Consider the following 19,317-nt stretch of genomic DNA (forward strand, 5'->3'; position numbering starts at 1 on the left):
TATTATTAGGGCTGGGGTGGGGAATCTGCTATTTGAATTCAAGTGCCCCTGAAACTCTAAACTTTCCAGTCTACTTTCCATCAGACCACTTAATCAGGCAAGAGACTAGTCTAAATAAACCTAGGTTAGAAGCAAGCTGTTTGAAATACACCAGCAGTGAATGCATTTTCAGATGTTCAAATGAGATAAACATTCTGATACCAAAATGTCACTTCAAAAGAAGCTATTTACAAGGTTGCTTTTCACTTTTCTCAGGCAGGTTGTACTGACAAACCATTATGTTACTGATGATTCATCTGTGTGATGTGTTGACAATAGGTGCTTTGTTTAAAAAGAGAGTCAATCCAATTGACATAACACAGCCATTGAAAGATTCTTTGGAGTTTCTCCAGGAGATTGTTAAGCAATACATATATCACATCCAAATTTACTGACTATTATCTGTTAAGGGACCTGATCTCTAGAAGTTATTATCTTTCCTATCAGTTGGTGTTGGAACAGTATGAGTAGTCCATCTTGATATACAGTTTCTGTCTCTCCTTCTATGACAATTGCTGAACTGCTACCAAAGATGCCTCTAATTTTAATCTTGTAAAGATACAACTTTTCCCCAGTGTACTACGCTTCCCTTGAAATGCCATTTGATTTCAACTCAAAATGCTTTTAAATAAAGAATTTTCTTTTTAGGATATTTTAAACTTTTTCATCGTCATGTATTTTTACAAGGGTAAAAGGTGAATGTTTAGAAACCAACCAATAAAAGAACAGTGTGTCCAGAATGAAGACGTCAGTGGTCCCATTGTACTCTGCCCTGGTTGGACTCCAGCTGGACTATTGTATTCAGCTATGGGCATTATATTTTAGGAAGGACATTCAGAGAGTGGAAGGAATCCAAAGGAAGGTGATCAGGGTGTTGGAAGGATTGGAGGTGTCACACAGAGAAAGGTTGAAAGAGCTTGGGATGTTTAATGTGGAATAGAGAATACTTAGGTATCTTCAAATATGTGAAGGGAAGAAATATAGATGGGGTTTGGATTCATTTGTTTGGCCCCAGAGTGTAGAAATAGGAGCAATGTGTTTCTAGAATAAAACCTAAAAGAATTACAGAAATTTCAGTTATCTCATGTGGTTAATGTGAGGATCATATATGATCATGTATATAAAATACTTTGTAATTTTTTTTTTTTGGTGAGGCAATTGGGGTTAAGTGACTTGCCCAGGGTCACACAGCTAGTAAGTGTCAAGTGTCTGAGGCCATACTTGAACTCAGGTCCTCCTGAATCCAGGGCTAGTGCTTTATCCACTGTGCCACCTAGCTGCCCCCAATACTTTGTAAATTTTAAAGTGCTTTATGGGAGGAGCTTCAAAGCTCCAGAAAAACATATGTAGAGACATTGCAAAGTTCTAAGTATCCAAAAGTGTATTTGGTTACCTGCTTTTCTCCTAGTTGTTCTTGCATATTGGTTTTCTTTTCAGAAAGATTTGAGTTTGAATCTTACCACCGACACTCCCTAGCTGTGTGACTCTGGGTGAGTCACTGAACCTTTCAGTTTCAGTTTCCTAACTTTTAAAAATGGGGTTAATAACAGTACCGATGCCACTGGGTTGTTGTATCAAATGAGATAACATCCAAAGTGTTTTGTAAACCTTGAAATTCTAAATTAATATTAGGTAGCTTTATTATTGCTGTTACTATTATTTTTTTATTATTTATGAGCTGGCTAAGTGAGCATTTATGATGGATATGATAGAGAGGGTCCTTTTTCAAGTACAGGTTGGACTTGGGCTCTCTGAGGTCGTTTTCAACTTCAAGATGCTCTGTGCCTCTTGAAATCCTCTTTCCCAAGCGTCACCCTATTCAGGAACAATGAAGTGAACCAGGCTACACAAAGAGAATGAAGCAGATAGTCATATTTTGTCTCATATAGTCTCCTGATTTATTTTGTTTCCAGATTTCACCTTGAACCTCAACTTTTTCCACCTTTGGGCTATGGGAAAGCATGTGTCTGAACATGTGTGTATCCATATATTACACAGTACATCAGGTTAGCAGGATAATGGGACCAACTGGGAAAAAAATATCGCACAAAGAGAGCAAGCCTGCCTATGGTTTCTAGGTCAGAACCTGCTCTAACAAAGTAAGCCATGAAGGGCCCTTTATTTTGTTACTTGTTTAATTAAGATAACAGATGTTACTATTATATAAGTCCTAGTGAGTGGCTGTTTAATAGGCCACTCTTTCATATGGTTTGTGACTGGTGAAAACCAGCTCAAACAACCATTTCCTTTGTAGGAAATTCTCGTACAATTAAATTGAATAAACAATGCACCCAGTGCCCATTCATACAAAGGAGACAGCTTTAATGGGGCAGGAGCGTAATAGGAACAGTAATGTTCCAATAGAAGAATTTCCTAGTTTAAAAGGCCACTTTAATTCTCTGTTTTATCTGTCAGGCACTAAGTCGGCCTGACAATCAGACACACTGGGAAAATATTTCAAGATGGTTAGAAACTCAGTGTTACATCGGAAGGAGGTGAGGTGGGTGCACCTCTTCCTTCTTTGTGCCTATTTTAATAAAAGCTAGGGGAAAAGTCCATTGATAGCTCCCTTGGAAACCCAGTAGGTTTGGGAGACAGGGAGAAAAGAAAGAGGAGAAAAAAATTGATGCATTTATAGCATACACAAAACAAAGGGCTTTGCTTTGCTTTATTTTATTCATTCTTTTGGTGAAGTGGGGAAATAAATCACACGAGGCTAGTTAGTTGGTAGACAGAGTTCTAAACTTGTCCTCTAATTGTGACCCCATATGCATGTCAGCTCATCTCCCCAGGTCTAATTCTTCATCATCGAAATTAAGGGGTTGGTCCAGATAAAGGTGCTTAGCCTGGGTTATGCAAACTTAAAAATATATTTTTATAGTTATGTAAATGAAATTATTTCTCTTTGTCATCTCATGTATTTTATTTCATTAAAAAATATGACGTTCAGTAAAGAGCCCTAGGTTTTGTGGAATGACCAAAGGGACCCATGAGACAAATGAGGTTAAGAGCCTCTGGGCCAGATGATCGCCATGCTTTTTAGCTGTAAAACTGCATAATTCTATTCCTGTTTTGGGAGAAGAACAAATACAAACATAACTTGGCCATTTTATTTACTTATCACTTTACTTATCTATCTCTGGGGCTGTCTATCTATCTGCTTTTCTCTCAGTTTTTCTGTCCATCATTCATGTTCATTCATTCATTAAGTCATTTATTCTTCCCTCCTCTCCTTCCTCCTTCCCTCCTTCCTCTCCTTCCTCCTTCTTTCCTTCCTTCTTCCTTCCTTCCTCCTTCTTTCCTTCCTTTTTTCTTCCTTCCTTCCTTCCTTCCTTCCTTCCTTCCTTCCTTCCTTCCTTCCTTCCTTCCTTCCTTCCTTCCTTCCTTCCTTCCTTCCTTCCTTCCTTCCTTCCTTCCTTCCTTCCTTCCTTCCTTCTTGCCTGCCTGCCTGCCTGCCTGCTGTAGTAAATATTTAAGTTCTTGTGAGGTTGAATGACTCAACAACCTGCCTTTTTAAAGGGACAATACTATTTGGAACCCCAACCAAAATAAGTTACATTCAATGAACTGGTTTAAGTAATATTATAAATTAAAAATAGATTTGTTCACAGCTGGATCTCCACAGAGGCAGCAGAATTGGACATATCCCCAAAATCTGCGGGGATTTGGCTGGCTACAGCAAATGAAGATTACTAGGGAAGAGGAATGTTATAAGAAGGGCCTTGTTAGCTCTGAGTCAAGTGGATTAACCATGGCAAACTGGACCCCCTAACCTTGTGACTCAAATGCTACTCTGATCCATCTATCCAATACGTTCTCCATTAATGCCCTACCTGGTTGCCCCTTTGTGGTAGGATGTGTCCTTTTTTTAAAGGTTATAACAGCAGAGCACATGCTCAGTCAGCTCCTACCAGCCTGGAAAGGTTCTCTTTTCCTTATTCAGTTACTAGCACTTAGGAAGTACTTAATGGATACTTCATCTAATCGACCTGCCATCTAAACACCAATGTCCTTAAGTGTGAAGAGGTCCAGCATCAGGTAGGTTGCAGACTAATTCATTTTGCAGCATTTCCTGAGAAAAGCAAAGGGGTATATTGAAAAGAGCCCTTAATTTGGAATCCTGAGACCAAGCTTCATCTCTTGACTCTGCTACTTACTCTCTATCTTACCTTAGACAAGTCATTTCACCATCTCATTCCTTGGTTTCTCCAAATGTAAAGCGGGAGGGTTAAACTCATGGACTTAAAGATTTCGAGCTAGAAGTTCGTATTGAATACTGACTCTAGGTTCTTGACCTAGATCTATGAAGTTTATGTGCACACACATGAGAGATAGATAATTATATTTCAAAATGCTTGATTTCCTTTGTAATTCTATGTAAACCTACTTTATGCATTTAAAAACATTTTTCTGAGGAGGGATCCGTAGTCTGTGGGATCCAGACTGCCAAAAACTGCCTGACACACAAAAAGACCAAGAAGTCCTGATTTACCTCAACCTCCCAATTTTACCTATAAGTAAACTGAGACTCAGGGAGGTTTACTGACAGGTAGCAAGAAGAAGAATGAGGATTTGAAGCACAGTTCTCAGACTTCAAAACCAGTTAGTTCTCTTCCTCCTACACCGTATCATCCTAATGTAAGTCAATGATCTCTAAGGTCTAAATCTAGTTTGAATCCCTATAATCCCATGTTTTAAGGCATTTGAAAAGCTATGAAGGGTTTTACAATTGCAAGGCAATATAAGGAAATAGTCATTTCTCCTGTTCCTATTACCACTATTAAAACATGCTTATATTTTATAAAATGACAATGGGAGACTTAACTATCTGATGGGTCAAAGGTTCTTCCTTAATTCTTAATTAGGCATAATCAAGAGGTGTTCAGGAGCAGCTGGGTGGATTTTCCTGAGTTCAAATCTGGCCTCAGATACTTAACTAGTTGTGTGATCCAGGACAAGTCACTTAACCCTGTTTGTCTCAGTTTCCTCATCTGTAAAATGAGTTGGACAAGGAAATGACAAACCACTCTAGGATCTTTGCCAAGGAAAACCCAAATGGGGTCCCAAAGAGTCGGATGTGATTGAAATGGCTAAACAAAATAAGAAGTGTTGAGATGAGCTCAGTGCTTGACTAGATGAATCCTTCCCACACAATAATTTGTCAGAAAAGGAGGCTGATTCTTTGGCTTATTCCATGATACTATCATTAACGTTCAACAATTTATCCTCAAATTATAGACAGTTTGTTTTATTTTAATTATCTCCAAACCCCTCTTGTGAGCTGAGTTCTAAAGAAGTATTTCCTCTTCTGGAAAGGGGCTGGAGGAGGCGTTACCTAGGTAAAGTGGAACTACACCACAACTTTTCTAAATAGAGTCTTTTACCAACCACCTGGAATTCTCATCAGGCAACCTCTAATTCCACTCTATGCTCCCTCCAGGTACCATATGCTGTAATTATATGGCAAGCCAAGTCCTGCTCTAATTAGATCATTTGGCAAAGAGGATTTAGAAACACCAGGATAGATATTTACCAGTACCGATCTCATTAACACTGGCATGTTATCTGGGAGTGAATTATGAGCATCAAAAGATATCTCCCAAATACAGGGGTCACAGATCACATGCCATCTTGGATAGAGCAGTCTGCTTCTGGACATGTGAGGGCTGATGAGCAGGCATCATTACCAGGGATGTGATGGCATCAGGTGAAGTGTCCTAATGATCTGCCTGGCTTCTGCTAAACCGGTGAGCCATCTCAGGGGCACAAAGCTGTATTTACATGGTTCAAATATCCAGCTACAAGCTCTCGTGGCTCTTAATGACATGCTGTCTCTGTTTTAGCTGTGGTCATGACCACTTAAGATCCCTCCATAGCATGTGGCTGTTTATTTTACAGAACAGAGACCCTGATGAGACTTTTCCAAATTTTATTTGCTTTTTTTTTAGTTCTATATGCAGCTCTTCACTAAGAGAACTGCAGTTGTGTCATACCCAATTTCCTCTTCATTCTACAGTGTACTGAAAGGATTCAATGATCTTCTATAAACAATATTTTCAGCAAGTTTGTATTCTGTTCAAAGACAATCAGAGGTCCTTACTGCCCACCATGATCAACCCCAAACTCCTTGTATGGCCCTTCAAACAAATCCAACATTCCCTTGACATTTTTGAATCTTGTTATTCTCCTATTAGGAAGTCCTGATTTAATAATTCTAGTAAATGTGGGCTAAGCCTTGCCCACACTACAGACATGCCTCTGCAAGTCCTGACACTTCAGTCCCACCACCTTCTATAACTTCCTTCAAAATATGGCCCAAATTATACTACTGTTGGGAGCCTTTCTTGATGAGTCCCGCTTTACCCATGAGTGTTCAATCCTTTGTGTTCCCCCAGTGCCTCAAATGCAGATTCAAATCCAATAAGCATTTATTAAATCATGTACTGGAAATACAAAGAAAAAAAGTGAATGACTCTTGTCCTCAAGGAGTTTACATTCTATCAAGGAGATACATGCAGACATACAAATAGGTCCAAATAAGTAAGTACAAAATAGATGTGTAGATAGATATATCTGTATGCATATGGATCTGTCTATCTATCTATCATCTATCATCCATCCATCTATCCATCCATCTATCTATCTATCCGTGTATCTATCACCTACCATCTATCTATCTATCCATCCGTGTATCTATCATCTACCATCTATCTATCCATCTATCTTCTATCATCCATCCATCTCTCTCTCTCTCTCTCTCTCTCTCTCTCTCTCTCTCTACCTACCTACCTACCTACCTACCTACCTACCTACCTACCTACCTACCTACCTACCTACCTATATATATATATATATCTAGCCATCTAGCTATCCAGATATCTATTTACCTATCTATCTAGCTCTCTGGGCAGCTAGGTAGCACAGTGGATAGAGTGCTAGCCTTGGAGTCAGGAGTACTTGAGTTCAAATCTGGCTTCAGATTTACTGTGTGACGTTGGAAAAGTCACTTAATCCTGTTTGCCTCAGTTTCCTCATCTGTAAAATGAGCTAGAGGAGGAAATGTCAAACAACTCTAGTATCTTTGCTAAGAAAACCCCAAATGGGGTCATGGAGAATTGGACACAACTGAAACAATTGAACAATAGCAAAAAAAAAATCTACATCTACATACATGTATATAAGTAAGCAAATACAAGTAAATAAGTAAAAATAACAATGTAATTATATCATATATATGAGATGTAATGTGGGTAATTTTTATAGAGAGTTGGCAGTGAAGAAAGAAGACCTGAGTTCAAGTCCTGCCTTTGAAATATAGTTTGTATGACCTTGGTTAAATCATTTAACCTCTCAATGTTTTAGGCAACTCTTTCAGACTCAAAGGCTCAGAGAAGGTGCTGACTAGCATTAGTAGAGGGAATTTTATCACCTGATAATTCCCTATGTATGAATGAAATCACAGACCCAGACTATCTCTTAAAGTAGAGCCTGACAAAGCCTTAACAATGGCGGGCATGGGGGGAACAGCTAGGTGTCGAAGTGGATAAAGCACTGACTCTGGATTCAGGAGGACCTGAGTTCAAATCCGACCTCAAACACTTGACACTTACTAGTTGTGTGACCCTGGGCAAGTCACTTAACCCTCATTGCCCTGGGGAAAAAATGGTGGGTGTGAGGATGGGGAGGGAATCAGGAGAAGCCTCATATAAGAAGTGGCCCCTGAGCTGTGCTTTGGAGGAATCTGAGGTTCCTAAGAGATGAAGATGAGGATAAAGATGTTCAGTGAGCTCATGGATACTTAGCTTGGACTGTACCGATTTTATACATATTCACGTGCTACTTTACAAGTAGTTATTTCACATTTATGCTTTTGGTCACAGCCACTAGGTTATAAATTCTTGGAGGCAGGCCCTACATCCTTTATTTATTTGGAATGTTCTCCTCTCCTTTCTCCCCCTTCACTTATGTTCAGCATACATAAGTGCCCCATAAATGATTGATTCGTTCAATAATTCAGGAGACATTTACTAAGTGCCAACTAGATACAGAACACAGCAGTGAGTGCTGGAGGAGGTGCAAAGTTGAGATAAGATGAAGCTTTGCCCTCAGTGAGTCTATCTGCAGGACACGGCACATATGTATTTAACTGTTATACAGAATAACACACATTAAATATACTATGTGGGTGTAAAAGAAGTGTTAGGGAAGGGTGGATGGTTCCTGAAAGGGGGTTCAGGGGAGGGTTCATAGAACAGTTGGCATTTGATTCGGGCTCTGGAGAATGGGTAGGAATTTCCAAGCAGAAGGAAAGGTGGACATTATAGGCATAGGGAACAAAATGATCAAAATCACAAAGGTGAGAAAGTACAAAGTTGCTTTGGGGGGGGGGGGCGGGGACAGAGGAATTCAGCTTGTTGGGATCATGTTGTGAAGCAGCAGAATTTCAAACCGGAAGGGACTGCTGAAGCTATCTGGTTTAAAGATGAGGCATCTGAGGCCCAAAAAGGTTAAAAAGACTTGTAGTGTCAGAGGCAGGATTTGAATCCAGGTCCTCTTATTCTGTAGTGTGTGATGGCGATATATGGTGAATTCCAGACAAATGTGTTTGAATTTTACTTGGCAGAGGATAGGCAGCCATTTGAGATTTTCTTTCTTTATTTTTTTTCCTTTTTGCAGGGCAATAAGAGTTAAGTGACTTGCCCAGGGTCACACAGCTAGTAAACGTCAAGTGTCTGAGCCCGGATTTGAACTCAGGTCCCCCTGAATCCAGGGCCGGAGCTTTAACCACTGGGCTGCCTAGCTACCCCCTTGATATTTTCAAATAAAGGGAATTAGCCTGGCAGTAGTATGAAAGGGTGGATTAAAGTGGGAGCATTGAGCATGTAAGCTTCAAATAATGTTTAGGAGGCTTCAAATTAGTTATTTCCTTTGATCCCAACGCAAACTTGTGATCTTGGATGGTGTATCTCCCCATTTTACAGAGATGGGGACTGAGGCTCTAAGAAATCATGTGTGTTTTTAAATTTGAAAAGCTAGTAAGGGGTAGAAACAAGATTAGCATTTGGGTTTTCTGACTTCAGATCCAGGGCTCTTTTCTCTCTAGAAAGTCAGTGTTGTAGTCAGTGCAAGAGGGTATTGGAAGTCAGGAAGACCCTGGGTTCAAATCCCTCCTCACACTCCAGAAGTGTAACCCTGGACAAGTCACTTTACCTCTTTGTCTCTCAGTTTTCTCATCCATAAAATGATGTGATTGACTTATTAGCAACTAAGGTCCATTCTAGCTCTAAATCAATGATCCTATGAAATGGAGATGTGAAAATTAACCACTTAATTTAATTCATGGGAATCAGAGATGGCCAACCAACAGATATGACCAAGCAACAGGACCCACCAAGGGATCCCAGAGCTTCAGCCAAGCTTAGCTGCCATCCCCACCACGTTCCCCTTTGTCCCTTAGTCAGAATCTCAGAGAAGTAAAACATCACAGACTGCCTCTTGCAGTCTTGCCAGGTCTACCTTCTCAGCTTAACTTCCTCTCTTCATTCACTCTGCATCAGGTGGGCTCTGCCGATGTGGTGAGAGAACAAAAACACGGGCAAAAGAGATTATGCTCTCCAAGCAATGAAGGAGTGAAGGTTTCTCCAAAAGAAAAAAAAGGCAAGCGGAGCAGGGGGGGAAATGTGACTTCAAGATGCAAAGAAGGCGGCACAACAAACCTTGTTTCCAGAAACTTGTCAGAACTTAGACTAATTGTAGATACTCATTTGACAGGAGAGAGAAATTTGGCTGCCGTTCCATACGTTGTTTTAGGTCTCTGCCAGGGAGTGTAGGGTTTGCTTTGGGTGTGTTTTATATTTCCCCAAAGAGCCCAGATGCTAAGGTAATGGTTGCTTATGTAGATTTCTTGTACATAAACATAAATATTCTGACAAGGAATGAGTAGTCCAGGGATGGCTTATAAGAGAAGAATGGCCGTTTTCTGGAGATTCTAGTTAAAATGCTTTTTTTTTTCCATTCTACAAAGTTTTCCAGTCTCAGTGGAGTATAGGATTTCTTTGGGGGTTGGGGGTGATATGGTTGTAAAGGTAGGCTTGGGTCAATTCATGGATGCCAGCTCCATGTTTGGCTTTATTTCCTAGGCAGTGGGGAATCACCAAAAATCTTTGAACAGGAAAGTGACGTGATTGGAAATATGTTTTAGGAAGATGAACCTGGTAGAAAATTTAAATTGAGAAGATATGCTGGAAGGAACTAAAGCCAATGACTAGAGAAAAGTGTTGGGCAGCTAGGTGATACAGTGCCGGGCCTGGAGTCAGCAAGACTCATCTTCCTGAGTTCAAATCTGGTCTCAGACATTTAATTAATTAGCTGTGTGACCCTGGGCAAGTCATTTAACCTGTTTCTCTCTGTTCCTCATCTGTAAAATGAGCTGGAAAAGGAAATGGTAAACCATTCCAGTATCTTTGCCAATATCCCAAATGGGATCACGGAGAGTCAGACACGACTGAAGCAACTAAACAAAAACAAGGTCCCTTGTAGCTCTAATCCTAAAATCCCACATTTTCCCCTAGATCCTCCAATGAGGAGCCAGCATCAGAACCAGTGAATTCTGACTAAGTAGTACCGCTTCCAGAGTAAGCATGAGTGCTGGCTATACTCCTCCTCCTCCTCCTCTTCCTCTTCAACATTACAATGGATATTTACCCAGTGTGTCCCAAAAAGCCTTAAAGACTCTGTATTATACTTTTTGTAAAGTGCTTTATAGCCTTTGTTGAATCTGAACCTCACAAAACCCCTCTGACATAGATCTTACAAATAGTATCCTTCCTGTTTTATGGATGAGGGGGAAATTAAGGCTCAGAGAGGTTAAGTGATGTGCCCAGCATTTGTACAGCTGGTACATTTGTCAGAGCTGGAATTAGAAAACGGTCTCCTACAGATAGATGGCCCCAGACAAGACCATACTGCACATCCCGTCAAGCTGTTCATCCAGGCCGTGTTGCTATCTATCCTGCCACTCACTTACCTGTTCTCCCCTTCTACTTCTTTCTGTGGACATTTTAATAAAAACACACGTGATACTACCATTGGTTTTGGAAATGCACATCAACCAAACTTTCCAGACTAGTACTGCCTTCCTGGTCACTACTCCTCTATGGCTTTCATTCCTCTACAGGCACTCTCTTTGACTATTACCAATTAAGCTCCATGAGGACAGGGATTGTCTTACTTTTTTATATTTGTAAGCCAGAGCTTAACACATTGCTTGTCACAGAGTAAGCACTTAATAAAGGCTTTTTCATTCTGTCTATCTGCCTCAGGTTCCTCAACTAGAAACTGGGGATAATAATAGCACTTACCTCTCAGGGTTGTTTAAGATGTAACAATATGCGGCAGCTAGGTGGCACAGTGGATAAAGCACAGGCCCTGGATTCAGGAGGACCTGAGTTCAAATTCAGCCTCAAACACTTGAAGTTTACTAGCTGCGTGACCCTGGGCTAGTCACTTAACCCTCACTGCCCAGCCCTCCCCCCCAAAAAAAGTGTGACAACATTTGTAAAACATTTAGTTCAAAGTCCTGCACACAGTAAGTACTTAATAAATCCTTGTTCCGTTCCCCCTCCCATCAATCCATCCATCCATCCATCCATCCTTTTAATTATTCATTCATTTCTTTCTAACTCCATGTCCATTCTTTATCTACTGAAACAGGATACGCAAATGAGAGAGGGCATGCTGTTGAAAGTTGCAGGTACAAAGTTGGAGGGCTCCTGTAACTGCTGTTTTCTCCCCTCCCCCCTTCCACCCCAGTGCTGAATGTAGAAAATTAAAATGATAGAGTACTACCCATATACAGGGTAACAGATTTATATCCAGAGCAGTGATACTAGCATTTCCTTGATGTTGCTTTGCCTCCCAGGCAGGATTTCCATTATTATGGAGATGAACTGCCTCTAATTATTGCAATAACATAATTGTTCCCCAGGGCAGAATTCCTAATAACATCCTTGTACAGCTCTCCAGCAATAGTAAGAGATATCCTGAGGGCAGGTTTCTCATTAAGCCTCACATCCAGAGCCTTCTGCCTCTGGAAGAAAAGCAGGAGGCCGGAAGCAAGGAACCTTCTTTCCACCCCAGGATGGGCCTGCTGGGCATCACATTTCCATTGCCTCCCAGACCACAGGTATACCCAGACCAGAATTCTATGTAACACAGGCCTTGGCAGCCCCCGGTGCCCAGATTCCACCTCTCTACTCCATAGGTACTTTGAACTAAAAGCCTTTGGGAAGAGATTCAAATTAGTAACACAATACAATGGCATCTCCAAAGCAAAACTCCCTGCATCCCAGACAACTGACACATGAATGTGATTTTTATTCCCCTTTGAGTTGAAATGATCTCCTCACAGTATGTCAGATGAAATCTGATTATGCTGTTGGTGATGCCAGGCAAACCTCAAAAAATATGGATTTCAGTTCGGTCACTCAGTCCTAAGAATAAGAATACTTCAAAAAAAAATGTTGTGGTTTTAAAATTGATCTCATGCCCTGAAATTTGACCTGAGTTTCTTAGGCTGAGAGGGCTGGGGAATAATAATTATATTGAAATCACTTCCAAATTAAATGCTATTTATAGCTCTGAATTTCTTTTCAGAAACAGGAAGTGGCTAAATTTAGCTTCTATTAATAAATTATGGTTAGATTAGGGTGTTATCCCTTAATCCTGCTCCCAGTTTCTCCCCTCTCTAATTCATCCTTTGTGTCGGTGCCAAAATAATCTTCTTAAAGCAAAGGTCTGACCATGTCATTCCCCTGCTTGAAAATCTTCAGTGAATAAAATACAGACTCCTTAGCTTGGGACACAAAGCCCTTTGCTGTCTGGCTCCAACCTGCTTTTCCAGACTGATTTTACTTTGCTCTCCACATGTTCCATGATAACTGACCTCCCTCACTATATCCTGAACTCAGCATCCTCCCCTTCAACTTTCTGCCACCCTCCTCATTCTACTTCCCAGCATTCTTATGTTCCTTCAAGGCTCTGCCAAAACATTAGCTCTGACAGGAAGCTTGTCCTGACCCTGCTTGCTCCTCAGGTTCTTTCCCTCTTCAAATCATCTTATACTTAATTATATGTGTAAATGTTGTATGGTCCACCCCAAATGGAAATTCCTTAAGGAGAAGGCATATACTCTTTATTTTTTTATCCCCAGTACCTAACATAATGCCTTATGCATAAGAGCTTAATAAATGGTTGTTGAATGAATATCAGCCTCCTAGCAATCTGTCTCCCAGCAGATTGAATGAGCTATGTGAAAATGCTGTCTAAATTATATTGTCGTTCTGTCATTTTTCAGTTATATCTGATTCTTTGTGACCTCCTTTTGGGGTTTTCTCAGCAAAGACACAGGAGTGGTTTGCCATTTCCTTCTATGACTTATTTTACAGATAAGGAAACGGAGGCAAACAACATTAAGTGACTTGCCCTGGGTCATACAGCTAGTAAGTGATTTCAGGTCTGGCACTCTATCCATTGTTCCACCTAGCTGCCATTAGGAATTATAAACAGTATAAATAAATCTGTAGCTATAATAAGTCAAACAGAATAAAATTCATTTCTTCAGAATTATTAACCGATTATGAAAATTACCTAAATACATTTTTTCAGCTTATCATATTTATCTGTAACTAAAATTTTAGAGAGTTACTTATGGCCCAGGGAAGTTCATTAGTTTACCTCTGATAAGTTAGTCAGTCAGTCAGTCAATAAGCAAGCATTTATTAAGCTCTTACTATATTCCAGGAACTTTGCTAAGTTCTAGGGTTAAAAAGAAGGCAACAATAGTCTTTGTCTTCAAAGAGCTTGTGAATGAGGAGACAACATTTCAATAACCAGGTAAATATAAGAGAAATGCAGCATTGCTGGAAGGTGATTTTAGAGAAGAAGTCACTAGGCAGGAAAGGCCTTCTGAGGAAATCAGGAGTCTTGAAGGAAGCCAGAGAAACTAAGGGAGGAGATGAATGTGCAGGGCATTCTATGCATGCACGGTCTGTGCATGGATGGGAGAGATGAAGTACTGTATTGTAGAAACTGCAAATAAGCCAGGATAAGGGAAGGGATTTATCAATTTTTCAAGAAGATAACTTTGTCAGTCCTGTTAAGAGACTTATCCATGGCAAGAGTCATAAGGTCACAAGTTCATAGAAAATGACTTGCCCAGGGTCACATGAACAGTATGTGATCAAGGAAGGACTTGAAGGTGGTTCTTCCCAACTCCAAATCCAGCACACTACCCACTAGGCCACACTGCCCATTTTTGTGTCCCATGCTTAGAGTAGGATTATGCTACTATGACTGGTTATCCCTGTGATAAATGGGATATGAGAATATCATATTTTGTTCTGGGTAACATGTGTTAAGAAGGCTATCTGCAAAGTAGAGCATATCCAGAGGATTGCAAAACATCATTTTTCTTCTTTAAGATCAATTTCAAAAGCATAAGAAAAAAGATTTTCATAATACTTAACCACATACAGATATTTTATGTTTTAGTAATACTAAAAATATGACTAGATATCAATACAACTGGAGAAAAACATACCCTTTGATTTTGAAATATCCTGTATCTCCCAATTGCTGATGTGGCTACCCCCACACTGAACTTAACATCTCATGGCCTTCGACAACTTTTGTCCTTAAATCAGTGTTAGGCCTTTTGACTTTCCTCAACCGCTAGATATCAACATTTTAATTTATTTTAGAGGCAGGTAGTACAGGGGATAGAGAATTGAGCCTGTGATTTAGGAAGACCAGACTTCAAATCCAGCCTCAGATTTACTAGCTATGTGACCCTGGGCAATTCACTTTACTTCTGTCTGCTTTAGTTTCCTTATCTTTAAAATGTGAAATAATAAAAGCACCTAACTCTCATGGTTGTTATGAGACCCAAATAATACAAGATTTTTAAAGGGCTTTTGTGTTACATAAATACTACCTTAGCTATTATTATTATTATTAATTTTTTAATAAATATCCTGACTCAAAGTTTCCATCATTTTTCCTAAAAAAAAAAAAAAAGGTAGACAGATTTCCATTCCCTCAAAAGAAGCCAAAGATATTGATGACGATGGCAATGATGATAACTTACATCCTCCCCTTTTTCTCATCTATTTCAGCCCTGCTCTGGTCCACCTAAATGTGGTCTACCTGTTTAAGATTCTTTTCATTAGAAGGGAGGAGAGCTGGGGCAGCTAGGTGGCACAGTGGATAGAGCACCAGCCCTGGAGTCAGGAGTACCTGAGTTCAAATCCGGCCTCAGACACTTAACACTTACTAGCTGTGTGACCCTGGGCAAGTCACTTAACCCCAATTGCCTCACTTAAAAAAAAAAAAAAGAAGGGAGGAGAGCTGATGGCTGAGATGCTGTGTTGGGAATGAGCTACTAACAGGGAAGGACTGCCCTAATGATATTGAGGATGGAGTTGATAAATGGTAGGAGGCATGGTGGCAATGGAGAGTTGTTCTAGTTTGACCACATTGCTAGAGTTGGCAGATGTTGCAGTAATATTAGCAATTCTGTGGTCAGGATGCTAAGTGGAAACATTTAACTCTCAACTATAGGAGGGTATATAGAGACTGATTCCAGCAGATGTAATCCCTTCCCCCCCAACACATACATTATTTTTTTTTTTTGGGTCTGAATCACTGTTTTTATCAGTGTAGGGAACTTCCAACAGAAGAAAGCTCCCTCTATTAATACAGGTTTGCAACCATTATGAAACAGGTAGTATTTGAGTTGACTGAGGCACTGTTGTTAAATGACTTACTTGCCCAGGGTCACACAGTCAATATGGATTAGCCCTGGGAATTGAACCTATCACTTCTTGACAGACAGAGGCTCTCCATCCACTATCTTACACAGCCCAAAGAGAGACTTACTAATTAGAGCATTTTAGGAAGTCAAATTGATGTAGCAACCAATTAAATTTACACAGGCAGTTATTCTATGGAATTAATATAGGGTATTTCAAAGGGTAAGTAGTGATAATGCTATAGGAATTAATCTACATTATGGTTTGAGACTGAATTCAGAAGCTGAAAGATAATGCAGATGCCCGCCCGCCCCCCCCCCAGGTTTGACTGAGGCTTTGATCAGACCATCCCAAGTTCACGTAGTTACATAGCTCCTCTCATCCACCAGAAATCAAGGAAAACATACTCTGAATTTAATATATGTGTGAACACACCAACTGTAAACTATGTCAGATTTGTTTGCAGAAACCATTAATAAGGACAACAAAATTACAGGCAATTATCCAATTTGCATATGGAAATCCGATGGGTTGCAGGTGTAAAGGGTATGTATACATTTTTACAGACTTCCCCATTGCATCCTTGAGCAATTGACCTTTTGTAACTATTAAAAATCATTATGTATCCAGATGGTAAGTGCTGTCTTACCTGTGACAAATACAGACGCACAAATAATTGCCATTTTCAGACAGACTAATTGAGTAGTTTACAAAAAGAGGGTATGGGATAATTTGGAGGGATGACAGCCAAAGAAAAGTTTCTACAAATATCTGGCATTTGGTTCCATTCATACCCATTTTGCCATTTACATTATATGTTACACATATATGTATACTCAAATTCTAAGTGTAATCTACAAAGACAAAGATAGTTGTGGAAAGTACGTTGTATTATAATAATGTTATCTAAGAAAGAAAAATAAATTCCATTTTCTCACATATCTTTAGGACATAGAACTATATTCCTTACAGACATAGAACAGAGAAAAGGGAGGGGGAGAGAGGGAGGGAGAGAGAGAGCCAGAGAAAGAGAGAGAAGGAGAGAGACATAGACAGAGAGAAGGAGAGAGAGAGAGAGAGAGAGAGAGAGAGAGAGAGAGAGAGAGAGAGAGAGAGAGAGAGAGAGAGAGATTATGGTCTTTCTGGCAGATTGCCAATGGACCAATTGTAGATTTTCATGAGTCTACAAAAGTTTTATTACCAAGCCATTTTTTCTTAAAACTTAAAAAACCCTCCAACTCATCTTCCTCAAAAAACCTGATGCATTTTTCTTTCCGAGAAATTCTTTTCCCCCTCCTCCTATCCTGCCTCCTTTCTTTTTCTCAGTTCTGGGAACCCATCTATTGAGCTGTGCTTTGCTCGTGGTTCAGTGAGGCCTCTAGCTATGATAGAGCATTTGGATAGTGCTCAGGGCTATTTGGGTTGGAAAACATTGATTTTATGATAATAGATCTAGAACCAAAAGGGCCCTTCTAGAGGTCCTGTATACCAACCCCCTCATTTTACAGATGAGAAAACTGAAGCTGATTGATGATTAATGTTGAATGAGTTGCCCAAGGTCATAGTAAATTGGCAGAACTGGGATTCCAACCCCCATTCTCTGAATCAAAAGATTGCATTCTTTCCAAGGCCTCACTCTAGAACAGATTCTATCAACCTAGCATCTGAGACCCTCATATGGTCTATGGGTAGATTTCAGGGTCCCTGTTAACTTTAATGGGAAAAAAGCCATTTGTATTTCCTTTGTATAATTTAGGTCCTTTGTAATACTATGCATTTTATTTTATAGATTTAAAAACATTATTCTGAGAAGGGGTTCATAGGCTTGGCTAGACTTAACAAAGGGGCTTATGAGACACAAAAAATGTCAAACCTTGCTCTCAAGTCAGTTTTCACCAACGTGCTCTTCCATTTCAAACATCTGTTACTAGAGTTGGTGGCTTCATGTGAACCAGAAAGCTCTTCATTTCCAACTAAGCTTTTGTTTTCAAAGCATATAAAAGGAACAGTGACTTTTGGACATTACCGTTCATTTTCTCTTACGATCTCCTTCCCTTTTTTCCACGTATAGACAGGCCGTGGGGAAGCCTTTGGTTTACACTCAATGACAACTTCGCCTCCCACTTTAACAAGGGTCATCCTTTTCAAGAGGGTTCTGGAGAAGTCTGGACCCAAAGCTGAAAGAGAATATAGAAGCTCAATTGAGGACGAATCTGACAATGACAAAATGGGCAACAAAATAAAATAAACTTTGACTTTTATTAATATATCTTTCCGTGTCTTGACTATCAGAAGAAGTTGGGATCACAGATTCCCATCACAGATGGGAATTATGGCTTTGATTTTAAAAGAATTTTTAAAAAATGGCCATGTCTTTCAAATGGCTTATATTGGGAAAATATTTGGATGATTGACTCATTTATTTTGTCTGTGCTTCCTTTTTTTTTCTTTTTTCTTTTTTTTTTTCAGGGCAATGAGGGTTAAGTGACTTGCCCAGGGTCACACAGCTTGTAATTGCTCAGTGTCTGAGACTGGATTTGAACTCAGGTCTTCCTGAATCCAGGGCCGGTGCTTTATCCACTGAGCCACCTAGTGGCCCCTGAAAGTAGTGAGTTTTCCTGACCCCAGGCTTGGTGCTGTAGCCACTGTGCTGCCTAGTTGTCTTTATGACAGGGTCATAGACATAGAGCTGGAATGGATCTCAGGGGCCATGTGGTCCAACCCCTATATTTTATAGTTAAAGACTGAGACCCAGGGAGGCCAAGTGACCTGCCATGGATCCACAAGTAGGCATTAAAGGCAGATTTAGTCCCAAGTCCTCTGACTCCAGAGGTAATACTTTCCCCCTTGTACCATGTGATAACGGATTACTTTTAAATTTAGGAAGATGTAGGTTCTGATTCTGCCTCAGAAACAGGACAGCCAAGCCACTTAATTCTTTAGTGATCTAGGTTTACTTAAGGCAGTAAATTATAGCTGAGTCATTGACCTGTATCAATAGAGGCCTTGGGCACTGGCCATTCCTTCCCCTTTTAAAAGCAGTCTCACACCAAAACAGACAAACAACTTAGCTTATGCCCTAGAAAGAAATGCCTGAAATGTGCCAGCAATCACCATTCCTTTCCTTCTTGATAAGGACATAGGCAATAAAATTTATAAATTTTTAAATCTAATTTTTAATTTTAATTTAATTTTTATAATTTTTATATTTAATTTTTAGTTTAATTTTTAAATTGTCTCCAGACACAAGTGGTCGCTTGACTTGGATGAGGCTCCACTGATGAGGCTGTTTGCTAGGGGGGGAAAAATAATCTCATTTCTCCACTTTGCCTGTATAGACATTTAAAGGCCACTCAGAAAAACCACTGATAATTGCTTCTCTCCATAAAGGAATCATAGGATAGCTAGATCCCCACAAAAGGAAGATAATGAACATCCTGTTGGAGGACCTCTCTTCAGAATAATATGC

The 19,317-nt window shown here is 39.9% G+C and overlaps 1 protein-coding gene across 6 annotated transcripts in view; it reads right to left on the bottom strand.

Annotated features, from left to right (window-relative positions):
• Positions 1-19,317, bottom strand: part of CNTN4 (contactin 4) — a 1,173,040-nt gene that overhangs the window by 136,935 nt on the left and 1,016,788 nt on the right. For all 6 annotated transcript variants that reach the window (XM_043978091.1, XM_043978085.1, XM_043978087.1 and 3 more), the window contains one exon: positions 17,875-18,025. In XM_043978091.1, the coding sequence (XP_043834026.1) occupies positions 17,875-18,025 (151 nt within the window). The remainder of the gene's footprint in view (positions 1-17,874; positions 18,026-19,317) is intronic.

The sequence above is a fragment of the Dromiciops gliroides genome, chromosome 1 (assembly GCF_019393635.1).
Source record: "Dromiciops gliroides isolate mDroGli1 chromosome 1, mDroGli1.pri, whole genome shotgun sequence".
In the NCBI taxonomy this organism is placed as follows: domain Eukaryota; kingdom Metazoa; phylum Chordata; class Mammalia; order Microbiotheria; family Microbiotheriidae; genus Dromiciops; species Dromiciops gliroides.